General features: G+C 38.4%; 1 protein-coding gene across 1 annotated transcript; it reads right to left on the bottom strand.

The window, feature by feature from the left end:
- Positions 1–5: 5 nt before the first annotated feature.
- LOC121580949 (transient receptor potential cation channel subfamily A member 1-like) lies at positions 6–10,557 on the bottom strand. Its single transcript, XM_041896174.2, has 27 exons — positions 10,375–10,557; positions 9,965–10,115; positions 9,218–9,393; positions 8,719–8,826; positions 8,443–8,551; positions 8,175–8,320; positions 6,847–6,983; positions 6,694–6,742; positions 6,499–6,598; positions 6,300–6,400; positions 5,747–5,916; positions 5,071–5,235; positions 4,783–4,897; positions 4,393–4,559; positions 4,136–4,226; positions 3,974–4,033; positions 3,733–3,831; positions 3,425–3,495; positions 3,041–3,224; positions 2,843–2,932; positions 2,396–2,565; positions 2,112–2,245; positions 1,751–1,923; positions 1,585–1,653; positions 930–1,034; positions 464–573; positions 6–259 (listed from the first exon to the last, which is right to left on the bottom strand). Exons 1-27 carry the CDS (start codon positions 10,444–10,446, stop codon positions 70–72), a joined length of 3,312 nt encoding a protein of 1,103 aa, XP_041752108.1. The 5' UTR covers positions 10,447–10,557; the 3' UTR covers positions 6–69.
- Positions 10,558–12,672: the final 2,115 nt, after the last annotated feature.

Below are 12,672 nucleotides of genomic sequence, written 5' to 3'. Positions count from 1 at the left end.
ATCCGACCCCTGGTTTTGTGTACAGTGCATTTAGTAGGAAACAGCCCATGATAGTATATCTGATGTATGTTACTTCCTGGCTGCCAGTGCCCTCAGCAGAGGGTTCCATTTGCTCTGGCAGGGGAGGTGCTTGTCCCTGTAGTCCTGGAACAGCTGAGGACCGTCGTCCTCTTCCGCCTCCAAACTGATGTCCATCTTCTGAACGATCAGCTTCAGAAGGTTGTGCTGCTTCTCAATAATATTAGACATTTCCTTCAACCTAGAGAATGAATAGATTATCTATTTGAATAGTCTCAAAAAGAGTGTAGAATTGAAGTGCTTAATAAAACATTTAAATAATACTCATACATTTTTTAATACTTAAATACAGATAAACAAATTAATGTTAATACTTGTAGTGTATTGCTCTGCTATTGTATTTAAATAAGGTCAAACAAACAACTGGTGTGAACTAAGTCCTTACCTGTACTTCTGTTTACTGATTTCCTGTTCCATAGGTGTAGATGGATGGGAGGTGAGGTTGAGAGTGGTTCTCTCATGCGCCATATCCAGCATTGAAAATAACATTTCTCTCTGTTAAAGGAGATTCAAACTATTCATGACTATGTCGTTTACCAAGCACCTCCCATAACAAATACTAACAGTGTCTTATGATGGGCTTGGACAACCTCCATGTCTCCATGAATATTTCCATGTGGAATATTAGTTGATTAAACAATCCTTTAAACTAAGTGATTCAAAAATGATATATATAGATCATCAATATATAAACTAAAGAAAGTCCTGTATTAAATAATTTAAAGTCCTTTGAGAAGATCTCAAAATATTTATGTTCTTTAGTTTGAAAGCGCTTCAATTTTATACAAACATTCAAATGACAGTTAGCAACATATTCTTGAAAAAAATGACCACTTGTAGAAGGGACACACCTTTCTGCCACAGGCTCTGTTAGGGTACTCTGTGAGCGAGGTCTGGTCAACCCTCTTCATTAACCAGTACGGCATCTTCTCTTCCAGACTAGTGTGAAGCTCAATCTGTTGAATAATGGTTTATAATATACAGTCCCGTGAAAAAGTATTTGCCCCTTTCTGATTTTCTCTATTTTTGTGGCAGGACTTGAAACGAGCAGTCCACAAATGTCGCTGAGTTAAAGCAGTTCTGCATGCAAGAGTGGGCCAAAATTCCTCCACAGCGATGTGAGAGACTGATCAACAACTACAGGAAGCATTTGGTTGCAGTCATTGCAGCTAAAGGTGGCACAACCAGTTATTGAGTGTAACAGGGCAATTACTTTTTCACACAGGGGAATTGGGTGTTGCATAACTTTGTTAATTAAATAAATAAAATAAGTATCAATTTTTGTTATTTGTAAATTCAGGTTCCCTTTATCTAATATTAGGTTTTGGTTGAAGATCTGATAACATTCACTATAAAATATGCAAAAATAGAGAAAATCAGAAAGGGGGAAAATACTCTTTCACGGCTCTGTATGCCTTATTTTAAAATCCTGGCAGTCAATCACTAGTAAAGATTTTGAAAATGCTTTATGAGTTTGAAAAAGGACGACAAAGAAGTATAACACACCTGCATTCCAATTTGCTTCAGCTCAGCATTCGCCTGTACCTCTGCTATGTCACCAACAGCCAAGCCAATCTGTCACACAAAATGTAGTCATGTAGTTGCAATGAAGCATCAGTAGTTTATAAAGGGAGTATAGGTATATGGCTTAATGTAGGGTTTTAGGACTTACCATTAGGTTCATGAGGAGAATGGGCACAGCAAACGTGAACATAACAAAAATGCTGTAGGTCAAATAAGGGAATGGCAGGATCCCTCCCAGAAATGGCTTCAGGACATTTTCTTGGTAGTTGAGTTCTCCAACCATCATGACAAATGTTTGCATGATTACTAGCAGTATGCTAGCTCTATTTTCTAAAAGTTTCTGGGAACAACAATGCATAAAGTCATGTAATTGTAGGAATGCATTATACAAATACAAGTTATCTGCCATTTTAAACAGATTTTCACAGAAGAAGAAACAATTCACAGACACAATACAATGTTCTTCACATAGAGATAAAACATTGTTATATCTATATGGTCCTGTAAACATACATGGTCTAGCATCAGGGCATAGAAGGCCAAGGCAAACGCCAGCAGCAGGAAGAAAAAGAGTACAATGATGCTTATAAGAGTTTTTGCAATCTCTAAAAACATCACCACGTAGATCCCAACACGTTCAAACCTGTGGACCAAGAGCAATTGTATTTGTTAAAATTGCTTTTGTTGATCAAAAAATGTATTTAATCAATTTATATAAATAAATGTTTCTTCAAAGATGGGTCTCAGTAAACCTACACTATTTTATGGCAAAAATAACTTTCAGTCTCCATACCGTTGGAAATAGAGGAGAACATTGATCCAGGATAGAAGAACTGCCACTACACCAGCCTCCCAATGCCATGTGTCCTTCGAGTCCATCAGGAAAGGGATCACAAACAACAGAGAACTGACGGCAGCACCCCAGTCCAATGCATTGGTCACATCACAGAAGTACTTTGAACCCTTGAATAGAAACAAATCACATGAAAACTTATTTTTCAATATTGTAGCAAATTCCAAGTGGTAGCACTGACTGGGACTCAAACCCCGGTCCAGCAACTGTCAACCCAACACCTTAGCCGTTACGCCAAAAGATCCAAACCCCTTGATGAGGTTGCCAGGTGTTGGGTTAACGTTGCTACAATATATTTGAAATCATGTTGAATCACACTACCAGATAAATCACATATCATGGATTAGGGCTACAGTATTTAGAACAGCTTTAGATTTCCATGATTACCTGCTGAACTATCTGCACCAGCTCCTTGCCAACTGCGCACAGACTCATGGCAAGAAGCAAGAACATGCATGTGGTGATTATGTAGCATTGCTGTGAAGATGGAGAAGTTATTATTGAACTGGGTGTGTGAGTCAAAGACATACACTTGAAAATAAGTCTAATATCTTGTTGTGGATGTAATCAGATCTCAAACTGCACCTTGTCAAATGATGTGGTCACAATGCTAACGGATGATGATGATGATGATGATGATGATGTGGTGGTATTGGTGACATTGGTGTTGAGGATAGGCTTCAGAGTATGAATGATGTGTGTCAGTGGACAGAGACCAAGTGAGTAGAAGGCCAGATTGAGCAGGTGCACTTTTATACCATAGGCATTCCTAAACAGATAAAATAAACTATTTGGTGAGTATTCGTAGGTGACTATGCATTAATATATTTTGTATATGACCTACTATATTCGGTAGCTTGGCATACATGACCTTTAATTTGATGTTGCCAATATTTACAGTGTTGGAGACAGTAGTATGATAACGTTAATGCATAATATACAGGTATATGCAGTCTAGCAGTCACTCACCATTTCATTTCCAGATACTTCTTGCAGACAGGATGGGTCAAAAGCTCTATGCGATTAAATTTCACCATGTACTAGTAAAAAAGCAATATAAACACTTTGACAACATGTCAGATAATTATGTTTTCGTTTCCTTTATCCAGCAATGTTGTGTTGTGGGAATGACAAGTACACCAATGACCTGTTCTTAATATTGCACTGTTTTGTTTTAAAATGTTAGTTGGGGTAACTTCATTGCCCTTAACTCTGGAGAAAAATACCATGTTTGAAAACTGTGAAGTTCAGTCTACAGTATTACAGTGGGCACTCACGTTCAGAGCAGTGAGAGGCTTGAAGTCGTAGCTTTTGTCTGCTTTTGCAAGCTTAATGACATGCATGGGAGCTTGTAGCCATCTGAAAGTGTACTCGATCTGTTGTATAAAACATTTATTACATTATATTACATTACAACACATCCTCTAACTGGAAAGTTTTTTAGAATTTGATTAAGCAATAATGAATCTGAGTTTTAAATAAGTAATATCAGATACAGAATAGAGAGAACAGACTTACAGAGTAGTTGTTACTATTTATGTCATCATCTGACTCCTTCATACAAGTGTCCAAAAGATGCTGTGGAGAAACATTGCACCATTGACTGGGAAATGGGAGAGTTTTGTATCCATTTCCTTTATGATAGTTTCCTTAATGCATAGTTTGTTGGATACAACTAACCTTGAATGACTCTGGCAGGAACTCTATCATGTCCATGACAACGCATCGCTTAGTTGACTTCAGTTCGAACAATAGCATAGCCTCAGCACATCTGAAACAAATAGGTTATATTGTACATGTCAACATGACATTGTCATGCAATCCAACTGAATAGCAATCATCAAACACATCACTGTACTGTCAAAGCATCATAACAGCACATACTGTAAGTAGTTAAGAGATAAAGTATCCACTGTATCTTACAACACTGGACCAACCTCTCATTGTGGATGACAGCGATGGCAGCGTCTTTCCTGCCGTTGAGAACAGCTTCGTGGAGGAAGGAGGCATCACTCTTGTTGAGCATTATCTGGGCCCCCCTGTCCAGGAGCAGTGTCACTGCAGCCGCATGGCCCTCCCTGGCAGCCAGATGTAACGCTGTGTTCTGCACCAAAAGTAAAACATAGCACTTTGAAATTAGAACAGAGGATTGTATATAACTGCAACAATAACCTTTAGATTGACTTTTTTAGAAAGAAGAATGATATCTATATGTGGAAGACTTCCTCTGTATTTCAACATAGACATCATACTCCCTCAAGCAAAGGAAACAGGAGAAAGAGCAGGATGACAGGGTAAGGGAATGTGGAAAATGAGAGAAACCAAACCCTGTCTTCATCTGTTTTGTCCAGCAGTTTGATATTTGATCCCAGGAGTATGATCATGGTCTGGGTATATCCCTCTGCTGCAGCGTGATGTAGACATGTCCAACCTTTATAATCACTGCAATGGCATACAGTAAACATTCATTACTACTGCAGCTAATTCAAAATGGAAAACGTAGTAAAAAGATAGAGACCCTGGTTTTCACTCAACAGACCGTAGTGTAATTGAGGGTAATAATGGTGTGTGTGTGTGTGTGTGTGTGTGTGTGTAGCAGGTCTGAAGTACTGTACCTGTGGAACAGAGCTCCTTTCCGCAGCAGCAGGTCCACCACTTTAACATGGCCGCCACGGGAGGCCAGGTGGAGGGGAGTCATCCCCCTCTCATCTCCCTCATTCAGCAGCCTGGTGCTGGTCATGCTCTCCAGGAGTCTGTGGCAGGTGTTTATCCTCCCATACCTGGAATAGAAAAGAATGCTCATGAAAAAGTTATCAAAGACAAATATTCTATAATATATATAACATAATATATATAATTGCCTTTTATTGCCTTAAAGGGGCAATCAGCAGTTGCTACATAAATTTTTGGACTTATAAATTAATGATATGTAGCCATTGATTCTTGAAGAATATAACTTATAAATGCCTCATGAGCTTAGTTCAACTGTCGTACCCCATCAGAACCCAAAATGTAAGCTTGTTTTACTCCAATGTTTGTAAACAAAGAAAATGTAAACAAACACTATACATGGTTACAACTATAATTTTGATATCATAGATGGTCAATCCTTGCATCCATACCTCTGTCTATGAATTTGAGAGCGATTACATTCCTCCAGCCCCATCCCTCAGGGGATGGGGAGAACGCTTTGTTATTGTTTCTACTGCTGATTGCTGCTTTAAAGATAAGTCAACTGGTCAGTCATGTATTAAAGGTTTAGAGGGTTGAATTTATTCAGAAGTAACTCACTCGGCTGCAAAATGCAGTGCAGATTTCTTGTGCTTAGACTTCTGGTCCAGTGAGACTTTCAGTCTGAGCATGTTCTTCACTGACTCTGGGATGCCCAGTCTGCAGGCATAGTGCATTGGAGTACAACCCTCATTGTCCTCCGCATCCAGGAGCTCTCTCACACTGCTGCACTGTGTAGGAACAGACGATATGAGAACTTTGTCATCTCAGGAGTTTAACAAACAAAGTGTAAACTGCCCTCTAGATCGAACAATGATTTGTAAATAGTGATTGTTTGATTCTACATGTTACAAGAAAATACATGGTCTCATTATTTTATCTTCAATACAAAGCCTAACAGTGTTGGATTTGTTTAAACTTCTCTACACTAGGTGGCATTAATGCACTACATCTTCCTACAAGATCCCCACAAGAATAAAACAAATATGAGCTCATCTTTGTAATATTGAGAATTTATGACTTTTAAAAAATGTACATGGACCTTAGGGTCCTTTTGGAGGCTTCATCATTGTTATTAAAAGTTCTGTCAGGTAGATGAATTATAGAATATTACCTTTAAGAATTCTGGAGAAAGGTTTTTCAGACCTTTAGGCTGCAAGATGGCAAGGTGAAGGAAATTGCAGCCATGTTTGTCTTTTATTTTCAAATTAGCCTCTAAAATAGGAGATAATGAACATGATTATGACAAACCATACAATAGTGTCAACTAAATGTGAGAGACATAAATGTACGCCTTTCTTTGAGAAACTTACCATGTGTAAGAAAAAGGCTCACTGTTTTCCATGCACTGCAACTTGTTGCCAAAAGCAGTGGGGTATGTCCCTTACAGTCAATGGAGTTAATGTCTGCGCCCTGTCAAATAAGAAATATGAATATGATAAGATTGTGAAACACCGGAAATATTCATGCTGTTCTCTTTAAGCTGGTTCTTTTCATGTTCTGTTTACCTTTGAAATGAGGTATTCAGCCAATTCCACATGGTCAAATATTGTTGTCCTGTTGGTGAAAAACATGATAAAAAAGTAAGAAAGCAGGATATAATTTGTACCCCAAAATATTGTCCAATGAAAATGCATACGGTGTACACTATAGTATCTTACTTATGCAGTGGGGTTTGGCAAGCTCCATCTGTGATATTGATGACATCACAGACTCTATCATCTGCTGATAGCATCAGTTTGACGGCCTCGGTTGCTCCCTGGGTGCAGGCAAAGTGGAGGGCTGTGGATTTGTCACACTGTAAAGCGAAACACAAAGACATGACAGATAATAGCTAATAATGTAAGCATACTGTGTCCATAATAAGTATATAGGTTGTATGTTGGGAGCTTTTGGGAAAGAGCACAGTTAGAAAGATATGGCATATAGAAGCAAACCGGATGGACATCATGAAAATGATCGGAGAGGTTGAGAGTAGAAGAAGTTCAGGAGCAAAAAAATAAATAAATATATATATATATATATATATATATATATATATATAATATAATTATTGTAAAATTAACTCTGTCCATAAGGTGTAGATAGTAAGTATAGACCGGAAGTAGAGGCCTGGGCATTGTTGTTCACTAATTTACTCCAAGTAGGGAAAGGATGGTGGGGTTGAAAAGTAATAAAGGGGAGTATATATATATATATATAAAAAAACATGGGGGATTGGAAGTGATGCAGACAATTACATTGATAGAAGATACAATCTATCTGCAATATTAAGCTGATCCATTCCCCCCACCCCCCAAAAAAAAAACAAAAAAAAAAACGACATGACAGATAATTGACTCGCCTAGTTAAATAAAGGTTAAATAAAAATATTATAAATTACAATGAATCAGACCAATTTGAAATGATGTCAGGATATTACAGATTACAGATTAGATTTAGTGGTCATCTTCCAATGTCTCGTGGGAGTAACATGAACTGATAATGTACTAATTATGGGTGGATGCTTATGGATGCATAATAACCTATAGTCCCCCGTGTAGCTCAGTTGGTAGAGCATGGCGTTTGCAACGCCAGGGTTGTGGGTTCGTTTCCCACAGGGGACCAGTATGAAAAAGAAATGTATGCACTCACTAACTGTAAGTCGCTCTGGATAAGAGCGTCTGCTAAAATGACTAAAATGTAAAAAAATGTACTTCCTGTACCACATTGTAATAACCTCAGTTCTAAGAACCTTTCAAATGAATGCCTGTGATATTTACATTGTTTTCTGTTGGAAGAAAATGATCATTAAGGTTTCTAATTTGTCTTATTACACTTCGAAATATATGCTTTTGTCTATGGTTCTGAGAAAGAACCAAAGTTATTTTTATGTTAGATGTTGAAATCCAGATACATGAATATACGTTATATGATATTTGTAGGTGCAGTTTGAATGATTATTTACATATTAAAAGCTTCTTAACTTCATCATCACCAGCTGACATACCTGTTGTTGGTCGATTTTTGCTCCCTGTTCTATGCAGAGCTTGATCATCTCCAGGTTGCCTCCACGGACGGCCAGATGAAGAGGAGTACTGAATGATTTGTCCACATAGTTGATGTGCGTTTCAATTGAGTAACCCATCTCCTCACCTTCAGCAGAGAAAATTAGTGAGTAAGAATTATGTGATGAATATCGTTTCATTACCAAAATATAAAACATTATGTTCAGTAGGAGGGACATTGGGGCTCGGAGACATATGTTTCTTATTTACCTTTCTGAAGAACCACCTGCATTGATTTTTTTGCCCCTGCAAAGGCTGCTGCGTGAATGGGATAATGCCCCAGCTTGTTCTGTTGACATAGTCTGGCTCCGTATTTAAACTGAGAACAGCAGGGGAAATTAGTGCCGTTGGTAGGAGTTACATTACAAAAGCACTAATGTAGGACACCAATAATGAACAATTAATCACACATGTCTCCTTGTTCAAACATGGAAGATCACACAATTTGAAAATTATACAGTGGCCATATATTCAATATTCACACACAAGTAGACGGAGAGCTTCATGGTTATCAACACAGCAGGCCAACATTACAGGTGTGTTTCCCAGGTCTCCCTCCAGGTTGGCATCAGTGTTGCTGTGAGACAGTAACAGCTGTGGAAAAACACAATTACATATAATATTGTATCATATACATCAGACTTTTCTTCTTACATTTTAGTCATTTAACAGACACTCTGATCCAGAGTGACTTACAGGAGCAATTAGGGTTAAGTTCCTTGCTCAAGGGCACAATGACAGATGTTTCACCTTGTCGGTCCTGGGATTCAAACCAGCAACCTTGCGGTGACTGGCCCAACGCTCTAATCACTAGGCTAACTGCCACCCCTAATATTATATAATATATGTTAGACTGAATAAATAATAGTATCCTACATAGAGGTGAGCTAGCTAGAAGTCTAGAAGTATAATAGAGTTGTATTAAAGAATAGAGGTGTGTTATAATTGCGGTGTACTAGAGTAGAGGTGACGGTAGGGGACGGACCTCAATGAGAGAGTTCTGCCCGAGGCTGACAGCCAGGTGTAGGGGAGACATGAGGCTGAGGTTAAGGATGTTCGGGTTGGCTCCCAGGTCCAGCAGGCAAGCACAGCTCTCTCTCTGGGTCCTCTGCACAGCCCAGTGCAATGCAGTGTTGCCCTCCTCATCACTGGCACTCAGTTCTTCACCAAGGTCACAGATAGAGAATTTTTTTTTTTCAATACATCAATACCATATTTTTTTTACATTTTAGTCATTTAGCAGACACTCTTATCCAGAGCGACTTACAGTTAGTGAGTGCATACATTATTATTATAAAAAAATAAAAAAATCATACTGGCCCCCCGTGGGAATCGAACCCACAACCCTGGCATTGCAAACGCCATGCTCTACCAACTGAGCTACATCCCTGCCGGCCATTCCCTCCCCTACCCTGGATGACGCTGGGCCAATTGTGCACCGCCCCATGGGTCTCCCGGTCGCAGCCGGCTACGACAGAGCCTGGTTTCGAACCAGGATCTCTAGTGGCACAGTTAGCACTGCGTTGCAGTGCCTTAGACCACTGCGCCATATGATTGATAAAACTTTTTTAAAAAGATTTATGGAACAATATGGCACAAAAAAATATGATGTTTCAAGGAAGATATTCCCTATGACCCGTGTTACCACTGCATAAAGAAATACATAGTTTCAAGTTGTATTAATATAATAATAATATTAACATAAATACATAAGTAAATACGTAAGTCTTACCATCTGGACCAGTCAACTGCACAATGAGCTGTATGGTGCTAATGTGCCCGTGTGAGGTAGCATAGTGCAGAGGGCTGGCATTGGCATAGTCACGGACCCCTAGGTGGGCTGAGTGCTTTTTCAATGCTGCCGAGTCACCTTGTAGAGCCCACTGTGGCAACATCAGAACAGTACTGTATTATGATCTGGTCTACACTACCACATCTACAGACTGAATTCTTAGTCAGATTATTCATTTGAAAGCTAACTTTGAATCTGCTCCAAACCCAGAATAAAATATATGTTTAATCAAAAATGTACAGTACAATAAATATTTCGATATTTTTGAAATGATAGCCTTCATATTCTAGTAATAAATTACGGTATAAAATGTACATTGCCTATAACTGAGATGTCGGTATTTTACTTACTTCAAATATTTTGGCAGAAATCTCTGTAGCATCATCTCCGTACATCACAGACTGGTAGGTCTTGTCCTGCATCAGGCCTGTCTTTAAGGTGCTCGTCAAGCTTTTCTATTCATGTCCACATTTCCACAAGGACTTGAACATTTCATGTAGTTTGGTTTGTGACAGAATGTGTAGATTAATAGTATGTTCTACAATGGGTAAGAGCAGATCATTTCAATTCCAACATACATATTAATATCTGTAGTAAATACCTGTCAATGTATAAGCACTGAGTGTACATTAAAAAACATCCAGCATTGCAAAAAAAAACACATCCAGCAGGCTGCAGAACCTGCTGTAAAATATCATATTATGTTTATTTATTTTATTTTATTATACCAATGATCCCAACCAATAAGATATAATACCTGATGTTCTTACCTTTATGCTCTCTGGGTGTGAGATGAGCTTTCTAGTGTCTGCTGGTATTAGAGAGGGGGTTTATATAGAGACATTTGGCAAACAGATTGAATGACATTGCCTCTTGTTTGGTCAGACTTTGGACTGTCACTGGAGAGGGTTATTATCCTAATGTAAATGCATCTGGCCCATTTTGAGTTAATTGGAAAAACAGTCCTTCCTGAAAAACAACATTAGTTGAAAATAAGGGGTAACTTTGTTATTTAGTGTAAACCTATGAGATTCACAGGCTCATTACAGCACTATGGTCCTATGATTTTCCAGTAGTAAACACAAATAAATTAAATTATTCTCTCTTTGTTCCTAATTGTGTAATGACCACAATGGAATGGTCCTATTCACTTGTGTTTTCCAATCATCTTATAATTTCATACCATTACCATAAAGAATGATTAAAACCAATAAATGACATTGTTTTCTATCACAGCTGATATTCAATCTAACTGTTACATGGATTTTAGAAATGTGCTAATTTAGCTCTGTGATCCTAGTTGTTCCAAAACTTTACATTTAGCGGGGGGTTTTTAAACGTTCACAATGCTTGCTGTTACACAAAGTATGCTGTTTAAAAAAACACAACTCTTTTGTCATTTATTGACTTTAGCTTTAATGAACTATTTTATTCTATTATAGTTGCACTGGTTGGTGCGACTATAGTATGCATTGGTTGAAGCTCAGTGTTAAATTAAAATCTAGCTAGTAGAAGGCTAGCAGCTGTAGCTAGCTAGAAAACAGTTGCAAACCATAGTCTGGCTTTTTTATGGCGGTTTTGGAGCAGTGGCTTCTTCTTTGCTGAGCGGCCTTTCAGGTTATGTCGATATAGGACTCGTTTTACTGTATATCGATACTTTTGTACCTGTTTCCTCCAGCATCTTCAAAAGGTCCTTTGCTGTTGTTCTGGGATTGATTTGCACTTTTCACACCAACGTACGTTCATCTCTAGGAGACAGAACGCGTCTCCTTCCTGAGCGGTATGATGGCTGCGTGGTCCCATGGTGTTTATACTTGCGTACTATTGTTTGTACAGATGAACGTTGTAGCTTCAGGCGTTTGGAAATTGCTCCCAAGGATGAACCAGACTTGTGGAGGTCTACAACTCTTTTTCTGAGGTCTTGGCTGTTTCTTTTGATTTTTCCATGATGTCAAGCAAAGAGGCACTGAGTTTGAAGGTAGGGCTTGAAATACATCCACAGGTACACCTCCAATTGACTGAAATTATATCAATTAGCCTATCAGAAGCTTCTAAAGTCATGACATCATTTTCTGTAAATTTCAAATCTGTTTAAAGGCACAGTAAACTTCTGACCCACTGGAATTGTGATACAGTGAATTATAAGTGAAATAATCTGTCAGTAAACAATTGTTGAAAAAATTACTTGTGTCATTGACAAAACTATAGTTTGTTAACAAGAAATTTGTGGAGTGGTTGAAAAACGAGTTTAGTATATGTAAACTTCCGACTTCAACTGTAGGTATATTTTGCTATGGAAGGTTTTTCATATGGCTGAAGTCATCTGTGTAAACTGATGACCTGGACACTTGCGTGTAATCAGAGCACAAACAAATAAGCTAGCGAACATTCTTGGCTGCTATTATAGTCAGTTAGATACACCAAACTTTGGGAACTTTGGGAAAACTGCCACACTGCTAATTTATAATGCATGCACACACCAGAACAGATGTGTGGCTGTTAGAAGATCCAGAGAAAATTCTATCAGTGGCGGTCGGTGCTGTTTAAGATGAGGGAGGACAATTTTCTTTTTTTTATGAGCATGGTCTTATTTCTATTACAGCATATTGGATGACTGTCATTCATATTCCATTCACCCAGCTCAATGT

Source organism: Coregonus clupeaformis, chromosome 14 (genome assembly GCF_020615455.1).
Source record: "Coregonus clupeaformis isolate EN_2021a chromosome 14, ASM2061545v1, whole genome shotgun sequence".
In the NCBI taxonomy this organism is placed as follows: Eukaryota; Metazoa; Chordata; class Actinopteri; order Salmoniformes; family Salmonidae; genus Coregonus; species Coregonus clupeaformis.
The sequence above is the reverse complement of the archived record's forward strand: the minus strand, read 5'-3'. Positions and strand labels throughout refer to the sequence as shown.

Excerpts from the sequence above, each read along its gene's own strand:
- LOC121580949 (XM_041896174.2), bottom strand. The coding sequence starts at position 10,446 with ATGCAGGACAAGACCTACCAGTCTGTGATGTACGGAGATGATGCTACA. Across the intron at positions 3,225-3,424 it reads AAGTATCTGGAAATGAAATG|GAATGCCTATGGTATAAAAG; the intron begins GTGAGTGACTGC and ends TTATCTGTTTAG. Across the intron at positions 2,933-3,040 it reads TGACCACATCATTTGACAAG|CAATGCTACATAATCACCAC; the intron begins GTGCAGTTTGAG and ends CCATCTTCACAG.